Source organism: Asterias rubens, chromosome 1 (genome assembly GCF_902459465.1).
Source record: "Asterias rubens chromosome 1, eAstRub1.3, whole genome shotgun sequence".
Taxonomy (NCBI): domain Eukaryota; kingdom Metazoa; phylum Echinodermata; class Asteroidea; order Forcipulatida; family Asteriidae; genus Asterias; species Asterias rubens.
The window spans coordinates 33,184,229-33,204,401 of NC_047062.1; the positions used below are offsets into that span (position 1 = coordinate 33,184,229).

Sequence of the window (20,173 nt, forward strand, 5' to 3'; positions counted from 1 at the left end):
GCGTAAAAAATGCACACTCAGCCGGCCAGCCAGCAGGGGAGGGCACGCAACAATCATGCTGGCGAGACACGTACATTGTTCGAGTGAATTCGCCGCTATTATTTAACACTGCGTTCTAAAATTAAAAGTGTTTTTTTCTTTTCTGTTACAATTGTTTTGATATTTTTCTTAATTTTTATTTCCACTTAATAGTTCATTAGTTGTTTGCATGTATTGTACGATTTAATAAAATTATATTGGCCGGCTTGTTTAGCGTGTTTTATTGAGTATTATCGTAGCGTCGTAGTCACGGCTCGAAATCGTATTTGCTACGCCCAAATCGTGTATGTTGGTATCTCTGCTTGACCCAAAGTTGTTCAAATCATTCAAGAAGATTCTTTCTCCATTGTTCCTGGTTGGCTCCTTGCTGCTCTCAAGCTTTCTTCCTGATTTACTTTTTAGTTTGATGGCCAATAAGCAATGTGGTTCATTAAGGCAGCTTGGCAGCAGCCATTGTGGATGAAATGCCAAAGAAATGCCATCGTTCCTTGGGCAAACCAAAGATGCGCTGTTTGGACAAGATCCCAGAGTGGTCAGGTTGTGATACCACCAAACTCAAAGCAGCAGCACCGGAAAGATGGGATGTGTTTGGAGCGGTACCAGTGATTCAAACAGGGTACAACTTGAGGAGACTCCACGGGCAAATGCCTACGTTTTGTTGATGGACGAGTTGGGCTTGACTCAAACAATTCAAGAAGTTTCTTTCTCCTGTTCAGTCTTTGCTCCTTGCTGGCTCACTGTTGCCCTGGAGTTATCGTCTTGACTTGGTTTTTCTGTTGGTGAGTTTGGTTTAATTGGCTCAATAGATTGCTCAACCTGTGCATTGGTTTCAGGTGAAGCAGGAACAGGCTTAGGCTTATCTTGTGGTTCGGCAGCAGTCTTATCTGACTGATCCTCTTCAATTGTCTGCGTCTTGTCTCCATCACTCTCTGTCTGAACTAACTCTTTCTCATTAGTCTTTGTAACTTCAATACCAGCATCTTCAGTTTCATTGGAAGTGTCTATGTTCTCTGTCATCTTCTCTTGGGTAGCATCTTTCTCGTTATCAGTTCCTTGAGATGTTATGTCAGATGCAGCTTTAGATTTGGCAGTTTCAGGGTCCACTACATCTTTCTCAGATGCACCTGACGTAGCTCTTGTTGCTGATGTGGGTTTGTCTTCAGTCTTCTCTTCCCTTCCTTTCGTTTCAGCTGATTTGACTGAAGACTTTCCTGGTGAGTTTAAGGATGTTCTTGAAGACACTGGTAAAGGTCTCTTAGCCTTAGAGACACTTTGTCTTGAAGTATTTGATCTCTGGCCTGAAGATGGTGGAGACTGTAATGACAGGCAAAAAAAACAGATGATAATCTTCAGATTATGATACGCAATCGAATAAATTACTTCCATGGTATTGGGGCCTACTGCAAATGTTACAAGACAGTATTTTTGTAATGCAGAGTTTCAAATCTCAAAGGTATTATACAGGATTGGTAAGATAATTAAAAAAAATCAGTGTTAGGCTGGAAGCTTAACTGATACTGAAGATCACACTAGAACTATTTTTTCTGTGAATCTTTCCCTCTGTAATAAAGTCATATTTGAGAAAACTGTATCTGTAAACCTAAAAAATAAACACAGCTGATTTCCATTGTTAAACAAACATTAAGGTAAGTTTGCTTACACACTGAAAATTGTGCATGGTTTTTCACTTTTTTTGTGTAACTCACACTACAAATTCAGCCCAACTTTTCACAGGTTGGTCTTTTCATGTGCATAATTGATCCCATAAAACATGAACACTGTCTGCGACTTTTTTGTCAGCTCTACCAATCCTGTTTAATACCTTTATTAAACTTAAGCACAAAGTAAAACGAAAAATGTAAATTATCCACTCAGGGGTGGATTTCACAAAGAGTTAAGAATAGTATAATCTTTATAAAGAAAGGTTTGCGGTAACACCATGTAATGATAATCTCTAAATGAGTTGGGATGGTTTTTAATAACTTCTAAAGAGTCCTAGGACTAGTCTTAAGTTAGGACCATCTTTGTGAAATCGACCCCAGAACCTCTTGAACACAACCCCTTACCTGTTTAGCTCTAGGGTCCACCACAGTCACAGTCTTCTTAGGTTTGACGACCCTCCTAGGAGGTACAAGGATTGATTCTTTTGCAGCTTGTGTCTTGATACTTTGCATCAGAGGGTTGCTTGGTTTCAGTATGGCTGCTTTGTTAGGTGAGGGACGTCGTAGGGGTTTTGCTTTAGGAGGAGCCACCTTAGGGAGGGTTGGAACCTTAGTAGCACTGAAGGCTCCTCGTGCCTTAAGAGAAATCATTGCAAAGAAAATTCAATTGAAACTAAATTGTATCCCAAATTAGAAGCCGTTTTATTTATGTTTATATTTTGTACAAAGGAAAAGGAAAATTGTAAACATTTTCAAATCCTCGAGACCATTATATATTCATATGCTGTGAAACTAATTTTGCTGTGTTTGAAGCCGGACTCTGGGTCAGTTTGAAAGAAGTTAGAAGTTAGACAGAAATGCAGGAATATTCAACCATTTACTATGGCTGGTACTCAGTTTCTTCATAAACTGTTTTTTTTTCTTGAGATCAGATTTTTGTTTCTTTGTTTACTTGACTGTGATGACATAACTTCTTTTAAAAAAACCGGACATTCTATTCCTGCTATACTAGCCAAGTATCCCATGGAGAGAAGACGACGAATGTTAGATGTGGGAGGAAAACCAAAGTGACTTTTACAAGGGAAAACCGATGTCATCAGGTAGGAACTGAAAGCCCTATCTACATATTGCGCCTGTTGGGATTTGAACCAAGGTCCTGGAGATGAAAGGTGAGGAAAGATACCACTACGCCAACCCGCCCTGGCCATCCCTATTATGTCTATTGAATGAATGAAGAGCTTACCTTTTGATCTTCTTCTTGATCTTGTTGATTCTTGAGAGCTCCGTGTACAAGAACCATACTGACTAGAGCTTTCTTATAAGGCTCCTTACATAGAGTCTCTATAGCATCCATCAATGTCTCACCATAACGCTGTCTGTAAGCCTTCCTTATCTGTGGCATATCAATCTAATGTGCACACACAAAGAATAAAAAACTAAATTAATATCATTAATGATGAAAGATTGAACTAAATTTAGCATTTATGAAATATGCCTGGTCATCTTTATTTACATGAGTTTCAAACCAGCATTAAAAGGTCAATGAAAATTATTTATCATTTAAAACCAACATGTTTCAACTTGTTCTAAACTTTGAGCAAATTTTGCAGTTTAATACAAACAAATATTAATAATCTTAAGCAGGATTTGGAACTTTGCATGGTGGAAATACGATATGAAAATGTTTGCGGTAACACCATGTAATTACTATCTCTAAATGAGTTATCGTGGATCTGAAAAGTACATTTGGTTTCAACTCGACGTTTCGATCAGTATGCTCTGATCGTTTTCAGGAGAAAGCTGCTTTCTCGAGAAGACAATCAGAGCATACTGAGCGTTAATCCGAAGGTCGTAGGTTCAAATCTCGCTCTCGCTCTTTGTTAAACCCAAAATTATTTTGAATTTACCCTGTGGTTATTACATAATACATAAACCTAACATATAAAATTGTATATAAGTTGTTTCCGTAAAAGTGCATCCAAAAGTATTGTCATTTGAAAAATGGTTACTAATGTTGAAAATGTAAGAACATGTGAATAAATTAAGAAGAAGCTCACCTCAGATCTTGTGACAAGAAGACGGATTAAGCTGGCGCTGTTTTTCCTGACGAGACTAATACGAAGTCTCTCTGCCATGTACATAGCACAGTTATACAGACACTTCACTGAAAACCAAATCAATCATTGTTAAGAATCTTACCAATTCATAGATTCTGAAAGAGAAACTTCAAGACAAATTGTTCCAAGCAGGTTCCAAGATATCAGGCAGTCTCCATGAAACCAGGAACATATTAAATTTTTCAATATAGAACAAATCAATTTGGCTTTGAATCACGAAGTAATATCTCATATTGCAAGATTGCGCATGCATCTGAAACACGTGGTGCAGTTTATATCTCATATTGCAGTCATATAGTGATCCAATAAACACAGTCAATTAACATATGGCAAACAGTTGTACAATGGTCAATTATAGCAACTCAATATTTACTGAATCCATTTAATTATCAGATGAGTTGCCTGGCTTGGCTGGATGGTGGGTAATACGTATCCCTCCTGTGGAGAGTGTGCTTTGTTGGTTATTCAATATTATCTGGAACCAAAAGGTCAGCCACTTTGAAAGTGACTTTCTGTCGCTATTGGCTTTCCCTGCCAGGGTTCTTGTCTTTTGTTTTGTCTCTAGTGTTTTGTGTTCCACCCCCAATGGAGGTGTTTCCTACATAATCCTTGTATCTGCCTGCAGCCAGGCCAGGTTTCTCAGTAATTTGTTAAAGTTTTTACATTTGTGTATTCTTATGATAACCATTGTATTGCTTGTTCTTGTAAATCTGTGATGTACAATTTTTAAATGTGTTTTGTCATGTTTGCTGGCAAATAAAATCAAATGAAATTATATAAAAGTTGTACAATGGTCAATTATGGCAAGGATGACAATAGATACACAAAGAGAAAACCTTTTTCCTTTGTCATTGGAGAAATCAAAGTGACCATGTGTACCTTCTAACCACTCCTCATGGTCCTTCATTATTACCCTTCACTGGAGGGTCACAAAACACTTAGGCCAGGAGGAGACTTTACGTTAAGATTAGATTTAAAGATTAAAGTCTGTCCCAAGCATCAATATGGCTTATCAGACCAGCGTTTTTATCCGGTTTCCTTGACTTTTAAACTGTCTCTTGCTAAAGGACACAAGTGTCTCAATTAACTAGGCCAGGGTTCAAACCAACATTCTGTAAACTAGAAACTTTAGTCGACCACCATAGAACGCTCGGCCACAACAACCCACTTGGATTTATATTGACACTTTGTTGGTGTGAGGGGGCTGATAATCAATCAAATCTCAGACTCAGAAACACTTGCATCAATATGCAGTAAATCTAAACAATCAGCTTCCCTGTAAGGGTTTACAAGAACTAGAAGAACTTACCCAATGCTTGCATTGCATCCCGATAGTCTCCAGCTAGGGTTGAACGAAACTCATCCTGGACTCTGCTCTCAGTCAGCTAATAATCAAAACCAAATCACATCATTAGTTTATTTCCTCTTGAGTGAAATTATACAACTCCATTCATTTCAATAGAGTCATCAACAATCAATATTAATACGCCTCTCTTATTTATGCATGAGGTACGTCACAATTCTAACCCAAACGATGCTATGGGCGCAGCCACTGCAAGTGGTGGCGGGCGTGCGCCTTTAGCCTCATTTTGGGAAAGAATTATGATGTCATGCATGAATAAGCAAGTAAGCATGCATGAATATTAAGAGAGGCGTATAATAACCCACTAGACTGCAGGCATAAGATCAATCATGGGAGGTTTGCAGAGACGCCATTTGAGTAAAGATCTCTGAGCTGTGCTGGTTCCAAGAAGAACCAGGGGTTAAAAAGAAAGAGTTATTTGCCACTGATTCTTTAGGGTTCACCAAGGTCCATACAATGGGCACAAGAAATGCATACACAAATATTGCTAAATCACGGGTTTACCAAGGCCCGTACACTGGGCACAAGCAAATGGGGGTAGTCAATTACTGACCTGCTCATAATGTTCCAGCACTTCTCTAATTTGAGCGAAGCTTGCTATTCTGAACAACTCAGCCATCTTGCCCGAGTCTGCTTTCCATCTCTCATTATCAGGTTCTCCCATCAACATCTCTGCATCATGTTCAGCTCTATCAGCATCCACTGCTGTACTCTCCATACGGGTGCCCTAGAAAATAATTACAATCAATTGTTTAAAATCTTAAGCTTACAATCACCATTCTCCACTTACAGAGTAAGCACTGAATTTAACTGTGTAAGTGAAGAATGCCAGGTAATGTTGAGTATGCACACGCAAAGGCAAAGCAAACCTGAAAACTGGTCAAATATGCTTGCGCAGAATACCGTGCTTTGGCAAGCGACTGTAATTACCTGCTTCCGTAAGCACTGATACTTTGCTTATGGTAAGGAGAGCCATGATATAGCACTTAAGCACAAAAAATAGCCAAGTAAACAAAGTTATACACTTAGCGAACAAGGCTATCAAACAAAATAACATGTTAAGTGTAAATTATGTGTTGTATTGTTTTCTGCTAATTTCTGCTCAACAGAAAAATTTTCAGCATCATTTTCTCCTTTAACAGCTTAATGAAATTTGTCCCTACTTTCAATCAAGGTGACATGCAAATATGAACACAATCATTCTCTTATCAATCAAACCAGAGTGTTTTGCTCCGATAGTCAAAGCTGAACCTACCTTAGCTAAAGCAAGGAAGAGATGTCTGAGTTGACCCTTGGTTTCATTCTTAATGTCATCCATTAAGTTAGTGGAATACTCCTTATTATACGTCTTCTTGATTGAACTGAGTGCCTGGTGATAGAAACAGAGAGAATCATCAATGATGTAAGCTGGTTATGAAAGTCTCAATGTACATTTCATTTTAATTTCATAGATTAATTCTGGTTGTGAAGCCAAGGACTCACAGAAAAGTAAACTTAATGACTGTACTCGCCAAGAACCTAATGGAGAGAAGACAATGGAAGAGGGTTCAGGGTTAGTTGTGGGAGGAAAACCCCAGAGAATTATTCCAGAGAAAACCCACACAGTTAGGACTGAAAATCCAATTCACAAAGTGCCCCCGGTGGAATTTGAACCTAATTTGTACTGGGGTTCCAGAGATGGAAGGTGAGGAAATATACCAGAACGCCAACCTGACTGCCTAAAATGAAATCAGCTTTTGAATTCTAAATTGAGGCAATCCGTCTAAGCCAGGGAATTAAAGGGAATGCTCTGAAGGATCCCACTAAAATAAAATCAGCTTTTGAATTCTAAATTAAGATAATCTGCTAAGCCAGTGGATTAGAGAAACTGCACTGAAGGATCCCCTAAAATTAAGTCAGCTCTTGAATTCTAAACTAAGATAATCCGCCTAAGCCAGGGGATTAAAGGGAATGCTCTGAAGGATCCCACTAAAACGAAATCAGCTTTTGAATTCTAAACTAAGATAATCTGCTAAGCCAGTGGATTTAAGGGACTGCACTGAATGGCTGGTGGAGTGCTGTAGGGACTGAATCAAAACCAGCGACTTAAAGGCAATGATAGTAATTCTTTGAAGACACAAGTATGCGTTTTGTGTAAATATTGCATGCAGGAGTTTTATCAAATTCCTTGCATAATCGGTCGGTGAATCACTTGGCTGCGTAGACAAATTTGAACACTTAATGCAACTCAAAGCCAAAACCCAAGTTGCCGGTAAAGATGGCATCTAGCCAGAACTATCTATTGTTTTTATTTGTGACTTACTGAGTTATTTCGTGTACACAGGATTTCAATCATTGTGTCTGTGAGAGGTAGGTGACCCTGTGAAGAGAAATTGATAATATAAATAAATTTGAATCAATAGTATGGGTCACACAGAGGAGAAGCAATAAGTTTTAAATAAGGGAATCAATGTGTGGTGAAGAGGTTTTCAACTAGTGGTTTAATCCCAACGAGGCCTGGTTCTTGATAATTACTAAGGGAATCAATGTGTGGTGAAGAGGTTTTCAACTAGTGATTTTATCCCAACGAGGCCTGGTTCTTGATAATTACTAAGGGAATCAATGTGTGGTGAAGAGGTTTTCAACTAGTGGTTTAATCCCAACGAGGCCTGGTTCTTGATAATTTTACCGAGACGAAGTCGAGGTAAATTATCAAGAACCAGGCCTCAGCGGGTTTAAACCGCTAGCTGAAAACCGATCAACACACTTTGATTCCCATTCATAAATACCTTTTCGGTAAAAAAAACATCAACACTTTGGGTCAAAAAGTAAAATAAATGCAAAAATTATAATTGTTCAATGATTTCTTTCAACACAACACCCCTCCAGCTATGAAATGGTAAAGCCCTCCGCCGCCTTTGGGTAAACAACTCCTTATAAGGGAATGCTGTGCGCGTTACGCGCATCGCGTGATCTGGCACAACTGTTTCAGCCGTTGCTCTCAGTGAATAGGAACAAAGAAACTGTCTTATAAGAACAGGTGTAACCTCGAGTGTCACGCCCATGTTTCAACACTTTTTACTGGTCATAAACAAAGGTTTATACACACCCACGTGACGCGCTCTCCACCAATAGGAATAGCGAAACTGTCTGAGGTATTTATGAATATGTAATTAATGATTTGGGGTTGTAAAAGAAAAATCAACGAGAGCGGGACTTGAACCAACAATCCACACATCATTTTGAAGGTAATTTATAATGTGTTTTTTACACAAGGACAGCAGTTATTGAGGCATACCTTGAGTGCTTGATGACATGCTGTAGCATCAATCATTTCTCGTTTTGCAAGAAGAGTTGTGACAAATTCATTCCATTCATCATCCATTACTTCCATTAATTCCACTTCAAGATCCTGAAATAAAATCAACAAAAACAGTTTTGAGAAAATTAGCTGTTTCAAACTGCTTACCAACCGCAAAGACCTAGTTCATGGCCTGACGTTTCGACCAAGAAAGGCTCTGTTAGGGTTGAAAAGCCATTCACTTTTTCTTGCAAATACAGTTTTATAAAAATCACTGCCATAAGTTCCCTGCAAACAATTCACAAGCACAAAAAGGTCAATCATTTTTAGTCAGTAGACATAATGGAACATTCAAGAAACTTCACCAAAGAAAATTTGGCCGTTTCCATGGTGACCAATCACACTATCAGAATTTTGTCATATAAACTTTGTTTAATCTTAAAACAACACTTTCTTTGGGGTTTAATCTTTTAAAAGTGATCAAAAGGAAAAACTTTCTTTATATCTTTTCAGTATATAAGTGATTAGTTTTCTTAAAATCAGACAAATATTATGAATTACTATGAAGAGTTCTGTTTATGACAACAAACAGATGGGAGACTTAGAGAAGTGAGGGGATTTTAGTCTGAGTATCTTACCAGCTCATACTGCTTCTCAAACGTAGTCATTGTTTGCTGTCTCTGACTGTAGGTCCGTCTTGCAAGCGTCTTTGTAAGCACTGGATCGGCTCTTGCTGCATTCAGAAAAATAAATTTAAAATGGCCGTGGGTATTTTTAAAGACGAAGAGCTTTCGTTGTAGTAACATTGACAAATAATAATCTTAAAATTCACCTAGTTAGAATCCCTTGAGATTTTGTTATATTTAATATTTGAAATTAATAAAAATTGATCCCCAGGCTGCCACTTCCCAGGTTGTATAATCTACTTAGATGTGACCCTTGGCTATATTTGGCAGTTACAGGTCGATTGGCTTATAACAACTGGCCTCCCCGAACAAACATATTTACAAATAGGTAGACCGCCAACAGTTTAAAATACCTCAGTTGTTAGTGGGCCAGCACGTTAATGTGGAAGTTGCAGGTTCAAATCCTGCTCCCGTAAATTGTTCTCAGTTTAACCCATACTAATAACAGTTTATCTAGTCTGTTTCCCTTGTGGTTTTTTACTTGAAATAACAATCAATTTTGACAACAAGTGAAAGAAAACCAACCTACACACATTGTGCTCATAGCTCAAAGAAATGTCAGATACATCCTTAATTTAACTCTGATGAATTATATCACTTAAAAAAGTCAAATCCTAAAAAATGTTTCATTTTGGAATTAAAACAATATCTAATTTCACTTCAAATACTTACACATTTCTTTAGTTGTTTTGAAGAGTTTAGCTGCATCTTCCTTGTCACTGTAAGGTGCGGGTTTACTCGCTAATTCTTTCTGTTATTGCAAAATCAATCAAGTGGAAACACAATTAATTATCTTATTAATCGACGCAGCATGCAAAACAAGAAACATAACATATAATTTTCCTTTTACACTCGATTTTGTATTGAAATTTATGAAGCACTGTGTTTAGCTTTTTCATAGTTCTTTGGAGAAAATCAACGAGGCACAACTTCATAAAGCCTGTAAACACACAAACTTGCTAAGCACAGAATAGTATCGCTTAGCAGGAACAGGTTACCAGCCAAAATTACATTAAGTTTGCATTGTTGTGGGCGGTGTCCCACCAAGTTTTGGCTAACGGAAGAAATTTGTCAAGCAGTATTTTCTGCTCCACAGCTTTATGAAATTTGGCCCATGACATCGATTTGTCCGTCATCTTTTAATAAAATCTTACCTTTCTTTTTTCTTCTTCCTTTTTCCTTGGTTGTCCAAGAAGAGGCAGTCTTGGCTGGGGCTTGACCCTTCGGAATGGTCCTGGTGCCTTCTTAGATTGCTGTTGCATCAAGAAGCAAAATAATTAAACTATAAAACATGTCTTGACCTTCAAGTCTTGTATAAGAAGAAAAATACACAGTCGACTCTTTCCTTATAACAAGATCGCAGGGACCTGCCAATTTAACTCTTTAGAGGACAGCGACAAAAAGAAGCTTGAAGTAAAGTGAGTGTCTGGACTTCAGAATGTTCTCTTTGTAAGCACAACCTCTTTATAACAGTGCTCGAGGGCTGACCGTACGGAGTTGAACCACTACGATCAGACCAGAAACACCGAACAACTTCTCTTTATGATTTATTAGTGCACTGGGTTCTCTTACGTGCATTACACAAAACACACAAAACACACAAAACACAAGAACTGCAGCTTTACGTCCCATCCACAGGACGCAGCAATTATAGATTAGTGTCTTGCTTAGGAACACAAGTGTCAAGAACAGGACTCAAACCCACACTCTGCTGAACGGAAACACCAGAGCTTGAGTCCGGTGCCCTTCTAGAGAAGGCACTCACCGTTGTCTTGGTCGTTGTCTTGGGCTTGCTTGTACTCCCTGTAGTGGTACTAAGTTCATCAGCTTGCTCCTCAGTCTCGCTCCGTCCACCATCAAACTGAGACACAGACTACAAAATAAAGAAAGTACTTTAATTCATTGACTTTTCGTGGATGTTATATACAATGTGTGTATACCGCTTCAGTACAGTCAATAGATATATACAAAAATTATGTAATTGTTCACTTTACAACTGTAAGTTGAAGCCAATCTTTCACCAATTTACAAAGAGTAGTCGGCGATTTGGGTTGGGGAGATTAGTAACTCATACTGAACTACTCTCATGCCTGGAATTGCATCTTTCTTCAGAGGGCAAGGCCATTTTCATTTTGCAAAGGGCACATCTATTTGAAAATCCTAAAGTCTATGGGAAACTGTTGAAGGGGCACCAAGGCCAAGACCAGGGGCAACAGTTTGCCTTAGTGTATTCCCAGGTCTGTACTCCAAAGCCCAAAGTCCCATTAACTGAACTCACTCCATTAGCCGTCGCAACCTCTCTATCTCTGTTATAGAAATGTGGCTCATCATCTTCAAAGCCTCTGGTATCCACTTCAAAACCTTTAGTTTCTTGAGCTTTCAATGAGAGATAGTATCCATGAAGAAGATATTCATCCTCCTACAAATAACAAAATCAAAAGATATTAAATAAGATGCATTCAAATCTTGCAAGAAATGTTGAGTATTGTACTCAATACCAATTTACAAAGTTGAGTATGGCGCCCTCACCAAGAGATAAAAAGAAGATTACTCATTGATTAGGTATTTAATAAAATACCTTCAAATCTTGCAAGGAATTTTGCCAAATGTTTCAGAAAAACTACTGAAGAAAATTAAAGAAAAAACACCAGGCCTTGAATTTCGTTTTTCCTCTGATTAGAGGAACTAATACAAGGAAAGTTTTAATTATTGGAGCTTTGCAAATGGCACCACATCAAAAGCACAGGGCACAACAGCAATCGCTGTAGGTGCCGTGGGTTATTTCCAGGCCTGCTGAAACACTATGCAAATCATTGAACATTGTGCCCTCCACTAGAAATAACCAAAAATTGCTCTTTAGCCATCCTTTGCGCCTAGGGTACATACGTAGCTGTGCATTTCCTTTGTGTTGTCATTGCTTTGCCTCTACCTTGGAGCTGTGATGACGTCAATGCCAAACATTCCAAACAGTAAACTATTGATTGGACTATTGATCCTTGTCAAGGAGATATTGACCAATTAAAGGTGCTGATATATAATAGATGGCTATGGTTCAAAGATGTCAATTACTTCTAGGAAATCTGGACAGTCCAGGAAAAACAGATGAGTTGCCCTGGGTGAATTTCACAAAGAGTTAAGACTGGTCCTGTTTTGAGTTAATCGTCCTAACATAGGACTAACCTAAAGCTTTGAATATCTCCTCAGACTAGTCCTCAGTTAGAACTAGTCCTTACTTATTGTGAAATCGACCCCCGGAAAACCAAAAGTTTGAGCAGTCAACGGCTTAAAGGCAGTGGACACTATTGGTAATTGTCATCAAGGACTAGCCTTCACAGTTGGTGTATCTCAACTAATACATAAAATAACTAACCTGTATAAAATTTGAGCTCAATCGGTCATCAAAGTTGCGAGATAATAATGAAAGAAGAAAACACCCTTGTCACACGAAGTTGTGTGTGTTTAGATGGTTGATTTCGAGACCTCAAGTTCTAAATCTGAGGTCTCGAAATCAAATTCGTGGAAAATTACTTCTTTCTAGAAAACTATGGCACTTCAGATGGAGCCGTTTCTCACAATGTTTTACACCATCTACCTCTCCCCATTACTCGTCACCAAGAAAGGTTTTATGCTAGTAAATATTTTTAGTAATCACCAATAGTGTCCACTGCCTTTAAGAAACTGTGCTAGGTTACTCATTATAGCCAAGAAACAAGCGTGACAACAAATACATGTAACAGTTCTAACAAATAAAGGTAGATATCAATAAGTGTAATTGTCTGTCATTAGCTTACCCATTGATCCAGATTATATTCTGCGGTAACTTTAGTCAGTTTCTTTGTCAGTTTACTATTTTCGGTTGCAATCCTCTCCTGTTCTCGCTGCATGTGAGGTTTGTTCAAACTAGAAATAAAAAAAGGGAAATTTAATATTTAGTTTAAGCCGTTTGAGGTGTAAATCACCACTTTATGAGATAATAAACGAGATAATAAAAGAATATTGTTTCGTTTAACCCTTCAATGTGTGTGTGATAACCACTGTATGTCTCAATTCTTTCCAGGGTCCCTTGAAAAAACTACAGGCATACTCAAGACTAAGAGGGATAAATTTGAACCTAAGACCGACGTCATTCTAGAGCAGATGTCTTACCTCTAGACCGACAAGCTTGCCCAGTGACAAGAGGTTAATTCAAACAATGTACATGGGAAATAATTTAAATAGATGTAACACTGCATTGGGGATGGAAATGGGAAGCATCAAACATGTACAAGAAAAATAGCATGATAAACCCATGACCTAATTTTGGTTTATTGGGCTAGGATGTCACCACTGCTTCATTGACCTTATTTTTTTCCCATTTTAGCCGTACCAATTGTTAATTTATTAAGTTGCAATTTATTAACAAAAATAATCTAACTGTTATTTTTAATCTATTGGACATTTGTAATCAAAACATCAATTAATTAGCGCTAAATACTGAGTAATTTGATGACTGCACTACACAGTCCAGCCAAATGAAAAGAAGAGAACAGATGTTGGCATTTAGTGCATTGCAATGTTGAGAGCCCGCTGGCAAAATGTCAAGTACCACCAGCTGTCAAAACAATTCACACTGGTCTGAATTTCATTTGGAAATATAAGAGGACATCACTATTTCATTTGAAGGTTGTTTACCTATCTTGACTCCTGGGGCCAATTTCATAGAGCTGTTTTAAAAAAGCAGAAAATACTGTTCGACAAATTTCTTTGCTAAGCAAAAATCGAGTGGGGCACCGGTCACAACAATGTAAACCTAATTTTGGCTGGTAACCTAGTTCTGTTTAAGCAATACTTTTCCGTGCTTAGCAAGTTTTTGTGCGTAATAGGCTTTGAAATTGAGCCCTTGGCGCAATTTCATAGAGCTGCTAAGCACAAAAAGGCAGCTACACGTACACTGTAAGCACAACAAAATTAATCTTACCAGAATAAGGTTACCAGCCAAACTACCATCCCACATGTACAATTTGTGACGGTATCATGCTCATTTCTGCTAAGCAGAAACATGTCAAGTAATGTTTTCTGAAATTTGGCTCTGGTTGACAACAAGATTCTAAACCTACCTTTTAGGGAGGTCATCATATTCCTCATTCCAGTTGTCTAGTTGTCCAGCTGACCTGATGACTGTGGTCAGTTTAGCCAGAAGAATCCGATTCTCCTGGTCAATCGCTTCTTGTCTCTCTTCTTCGAGCTAAATGAAAATAAGATAGCTTGTAAGAATTGAGACTTCTAGAATAGCTGATGGAAGAAGGTACTCCGATTGAACACTCAAGTAGCTTATGAGTCAACTCGGTCCCAGTCAACTCGGTCCCAAGTCAGCTCGGTCCCAAGTCAACTCGGTCTCAAGTCAACTCGGTCCCAAGTCAACTCGGTCCGTATGGTTGACGGGAAGTAATTGTATGTTTTCTTTGAATTGAAAAAAATAACTAATGTCTTTTGACTTTGTACATGAAACGGGATAAGTGTGCACTGATGTTCGGAATAATTATCATATTCAATGCCTTCAGTTGCGACCCATTTGTTTCTATGTTCAACCATGGTTCAACATTCACTTTTGAAAATTACCGATTGTGTTGGCCAACAAAAAATTCTTCAAAATGTCTCTTTGCTTTTATTTCAACCAGAGTAATGTTTTCTGTATCATGATGGCTCTCAACAATTAATTAATTGACAAACATTAATAATTGAATCCTCTTTGATTTATTTTCAAGTAACTTACGTTTAAAATTAATTAATATAAAATCAGTACGAACTACATAATAATTATTAAAAACTAAAGAAAGAAAATGATTTTATGTTTTGTTAAATTATAAAGAAAACTTTCAAGTTAACTTATAAGAATAACAAATAATATCCAAAATCTACTAGTTAAATAAAAATCATAATAATTATAATAATAAACTAAGACTAAAGCGCATTTTACAAGATACAAATACAAATCTTGGGTTAATTGCGGTCCCTCCTCCCCTCCCGCCCATGCAAGCTTCCCTGTCTTGGGACCGAGTTGACTTGGGACCGAGTTGACTGGGACCGAGTTGGGTTGGGACCGAGTTGACCGGTACCCCTCAAGTAGCAGGCCTGATACTTCACAAAGGCAACAAAGGTAATTGCCTTCATGCTCCCTGGGTAATTGCCTTGGTGCCTTTGAAATGCTGCGGTAGAAAATTACAATTATTTCCTCATTTATAGGATGCCCTTTACTAAGGATAAAATGCCTCGGTGCCTAGCATACAGGCCTAGGCCTGAAGTAGAACCTTCATGATTGAAGATTGTTGGGCAAGCAGCATTCATTGATCAAATCAATGCATTTTTGTCCCTTTTTTAACTGTTGCACGCAAGTGTACGCAAGTGTTTACAATTCCAAAATATAGTTGATGCCAGGGAACAATCTTGCACACAATACTTGTTTACATACTCTAATAGATTTATGACATAGGTCTACTTGGATGTTATAAAACGATTGTTGAATGAAAAGATTATATCATTCATCAAAGGATAATCATTCATTATTTGTAAACTAATCAGTAACTAATAACAAATAAATAGTGTGGCGGTAGTTATGGTCTGTTCAGATCTTCTTAGTTACATAAAATTCCTGTCTCCATTTGAACAATTTAAGAACAATAACATTTACATAAAATTAGTTGTGTCGCTTTAGATAAGTGTCTAGGTTAGCTTAGTGTCACCATGGAGGTCACTGGCCAATATTGGGGGGGGGGGGGGGGGCTAGTCACACAAACAGGTCAACTGTAGCTTGGTACAATTTTACCATCAATAAATTTAAAAGCAAAAAACATCAATCCTCCTTGGTAACAACCTAAGTGCATCCATAAAATTGTTATAAAGAACCAATTGTGAATCTCTGTTGGCACAAATAAATGAGTATTAGGCTTATTTACAATTATGCCCGAACTCATAGACCTTAAATCTGATTGATTTGTGTAATGTTATTTATTATAAGACAGAACCAACCTGTATTTTCTTGAGGTTCAACTGCATATGCAGGTAAGATTTAGGTGTCCTGGTATTCAGACCAGTAGTCATTGCTTTCCTCTGGAAGTAGACAAGAAAAATAAGGACATTTTAATAAAGAAAGGAATAGTCTGAGCAATCTGTTAAGTACATTAAAAAATCAAACAATAACAATTAAAACCCTGGCAGTGATTTTGAATTTCTAGCAATTAATCAAAAATCACTTTTAGTCCAGAATGTTTCCAAATGACATTCGAGTATGGGCAATTCAGTTGGCAATATATTTGGAGTGTTTTATTTTCCCTCAGTGTGTCTAGATCTAGCGGCGTGTGTAACCAGAAGCCATTGGTAAACAACCTATGACCCGTACACAATAGGGTTACCTAGACAACCATCAGTTACTACTTCATGGCCTGAAGAACGAGCCCTACTTGTGTACACACCACTCATAATATTCCTTCATTTTGGCACGTATCACATTTGCCAAAGAATGTCGTTTTGATTTTAGTTGACCGTTTGTAAAAAATTACACGTTGACATAAAAAGCCAAGTTTTATATTTAACCCAGTATTATTAAATTCTGAGGCAAGTGTGACCAAAGTACACAATATAATTTCCCTTCAAATCAAGTCATACTTGAGTTTGTCTGGTACAGTAGCTCAAGCTCATAGCTGTATGTAATGAATCAAGAGAAATTAGCACACTGTTATTACAAATTGATATTTATCCAGGGGCCAGCCAGGCCTAATTTCATGGCTATGCTTACTGTCAGAAAAGAAACTAGGCTTATGAAACAATAGAATTCTGTGCTTTTGTCAAGCATATAAAATTTGGTAGTGTCAGTCCTAAATTACATAGAAAATAGGTCAAAATGAAATGCGCCATCTGAATAATCTCAACTAGCGGAGGAGCAGTGGATGGTGATCTGTGAAAGATGTTGCTCCTAGCCATGGCTGTGACAAAAGAGAGACATTCTTCTAGAACTGTGCGTCTTCTAACAATGAACGTACATACGCCAGAACAAAAAGGGGGTGTCCTATTGGTCCATAGTCAGAACAAAAAAACCTTGCATGACCAATTGCACATCCTGTATGCCAACTAGTCTTGCATATTGACACAAGCCAAGAACATTGCATTTTTGACGAAGAACGTGGTAAATTGAAATCTCTTACGAACGGTCCCCTTTTGAAAGGAGAGATACTAAATCATAACTTTTAAATGCAAAAGAACTTGAGTCAGCTCTTACTCCAACTTGCAAACTCGGCTTCTTGCAAACTCGGCACCCACAAACTCGGCACATTTATGTACAAATACAAACTTGGCACCCAGTTGAAAAAGTTCGATTTTCACACTGTGATTTTCAGCCCCCTGGTCCCATAAAAAGTTTGATCCTGTTATAAGTTATTATAACACTTATTTTAATTATCGTACAATTTACCAGAAAGTAGAAGCGACGTTATAGCAAAATAGCACAGGACGGAAAAAATAACACTAAAAGGATCAGAACTGTCGTGAGTGGTCCGTCGGTAAATTCATGGAGGTAGAAATCCGGTCACGGCAAAACTTCATTGAAAACTATTAACCAAATTTTAAAAACAAACCCTTTTTTTTAAAAATGTTCACAGCCAAAATCATAAAAAAAAATTGCGCTGCACTTTCACCGACACCGACAATCAGCCTAAACAACCTTTTAAAAAAACTTGTAGACTGAACTCGGTGCGGCGCCACGGTAAATTTCCTATGGGCCTAAATTTTCTCGAAAGTTTGGAATTCTTATCAACTTCCGTAACTAGTGATTTTGCCATGAACAGCGTTTACAAAGCTACTAATTATCAAACCCTTTTTTTATTGTGTAATTACACGTACGTTACTTTATTTTAACCACTTGACTCTTCGAGGTTATTTTTGCTTGGTGCCGAGTTTGTTAGTCAATAAAAGGCCGGTGCAGAGTTTGTATGGTGCCGACATTCTTGGTGCCGAGTGGATGCCGAGATTGCAAGATGCCGAGTTTGCAGGTGCCGAGTTTACAGGTGCCGAGTTTGGGAGGTGCCAAGGTGTCCGGTATTCCTCCAACCAACTGGTACTCAACCATCATGAGCATCTCAAAAAGTTCAAATTAGGCTATCCTTGGCCACACAAGTGGGGCTAAAATTAGGCTTACCTTTTCCAAATGTTGTTTGTAAGCTCTTTCGTTCCATTTCTTCTGCAAGAGGTTGTTAGCCGGAGGAAAGGCACCAGTTTGTCGAGGCATCTTCAACATGCTTGTTTAAATCCTAGGAAGTCACCAACAAAACATTTTTAGTTTTAGCTGTGGTCTGCTATAGGAACTCGTTTCAGTCTCCATTCACTGTGCTGTGTGTGTGTGAGTGACTGGCCAGGGATTTTGGCCAAACTTTGTGACTGATGGTCCCGCTGACTTCGTCCAGTAAAACAGCTGTTAAATAAACATCCTACGGAACTTTCAGAAAGTTGTTCAATCCTCTTGAATGAGGTGTGATAGCAACTCACACAAAAAGACTAAATTATTAAGCAAAAATCAATCTCGTTGTCTCGCTACCCAAAACACGGTTTTGACGCTATACATGTAATGTATTATGTATGCAACATCAAACACTTCACAGAGAGTTGATTGACTGACCGTAACTATGGCGCGCCAAACAGTACAAAAATGCAGACGTGGGGTTAAATTTTTGTAGCCTGCAAAATATGCAAAAACATTTGTTTCGCGGTTTGTCAAAGCCAACTGCTAAGTAGCAGATTTATAGAGTAACTTAATTAAATTTGATTTTGTTAAATAGAATATTTAACCTCATTTGGACGACATCAAATTGTCGCTCTTCAATACAAAATGTGTAAAATAATTTTTGCCCGGTCTGCAGACTATAGATTATCAGCTCTATGGTTACCCTGTAAAAGGGCATAAATAAATAAACACTGGAGGAGAAAGAGGGCGCCCTGTGGTGATGAATATTCACATAGGTCATCTTCGTGAATAAATTACAGCGTTAACCTTGCATTGAGTTTATATGCGCAGAGGTATGCAACAGAATAGGTGGTTGTTTTTAACTATATTTCTTATAAAACACAAAGTCAAGAGTTATGGTTTAGTAAAATTTAGATTTATATGAGCATTAAATTATCATTTTATTAAAGTAATGAAGTAATACGACTAAAAATAAATTTTATTATTTTTATGGAATTTTTACCGCCATGAGTTTAAGTGCACAGTAGTTTGACCGCTATCAAAATTTACTCTTCAATTTGTACTCTGGTTTCACTGCATTCGCATAAATCTTTCGCCTTTTACTAAAGATTTCCGTGCAGAGGAACAACTTAATGAGTCTATAGACTAATTTTTAGCTGCCCGACCGAAAGAGAGGGCTATAAATCAAATCCCAAAGATAGAAAAAGTAAGTCCAAAAGAAATTATGTCCCAATGGTTACCGCGTGTCCCCACCAACATTGCAATAATTTGTTATTAAATAATTACCAAGCAGATATTATACACATAATGAATGTTTATGAGTGCAATGGTGCGAATATGTTCATGAGTTGAAAGACGGAATGTTCTATTCAACGAGGCGGAGCCGAGTTGAATGGAACATTCCAGCTTTCAACGAGTGAACATATTCGCACCATTGCACGAATGAAAAACATTCATTATTTGTTTTATATAACATCCAAGTAGAACTTTGTCATTTTGATTGAAAGAAACAACTTTCAAAACAAACAATTTCAACTGTAGAAGCCGAATGCTAGTAATTTTACTATGCCTTCTTGCAGTAACACCTGCTGCGTTACCAAAGACACGCGCACGCAGTGATGTTTTTACTCAGCTTTTTCGTTCCATCCGAAAAGTACCATTGCACGCTGGCAGCGTGCCAGCGTGCAATGGTACTTTTCGGATGGAACGAAAAAGCACGGCGAGTGACTCAGCGTGCAATGGTACTTTTATTTGCTATCACGTGACGGACAATCCTCCAATCAAATGGCAAGGATCTGCTTGGGTGTTATATAAGAAT

At 37.9% G+C, this 20,173-nt stretch overlaps 1 protein-coding gene and 1 non-coding gene across 2 annotated transcripts; one reads left to right on the top strand and one right to left on the bottom strand.

Annotated features, from left to right (window-relative positions):
- Positions 1–293: 293 nt before the first annotated feature.
- Positions 294–18,720, bottom strand: LOC117304514. Its single transcript, XM_033789061.1, has 18 exons — positions 18,313–18,720; positions 16,152–16,232; positions 14,243–14,370; positions 12,938–13,046; positions 11,425–11,565; positions 10,912–11,019; positions 10,301–10,399; positions 9,819–9,897; positions 9,099–9,193; positions 8,458–8,571; positions 7,483–7,539; positions 6,436–6,549; positions 5,734–5,907; positions 5,127–5,202; positions 3,758–3,864; positions 2,944–3,108; positions 2,106–2,336; positions 294–1,353 (listed from the first exon to the last, which is right to left on the bottom strand). The coding sequence occupies exons 1-18, from the start codon at positions 18,409–18,411 to the stop codon at positions 730–732; spliced, it is 2,601 nt and encodes an 866-aa protein (XP_033644952.1). The 5' UTR covers positions 18,412–18,720; the 3' UTR covers positions 294–729.
- Positions 18,721–19,414: 694 nt separating this feature from the next.
- LOC117301469 lies at positions 19,415–19,534 on the top strand. Its single transcript, XR_004520318.1, has one exon. It is a non-coding gene; the product is annotated as a U5 spliceosomal RNA (small nuclear RNA).
- The last annotated feature ends 639 nt before the right edge of the window (positions 19,535–20,173 follow it).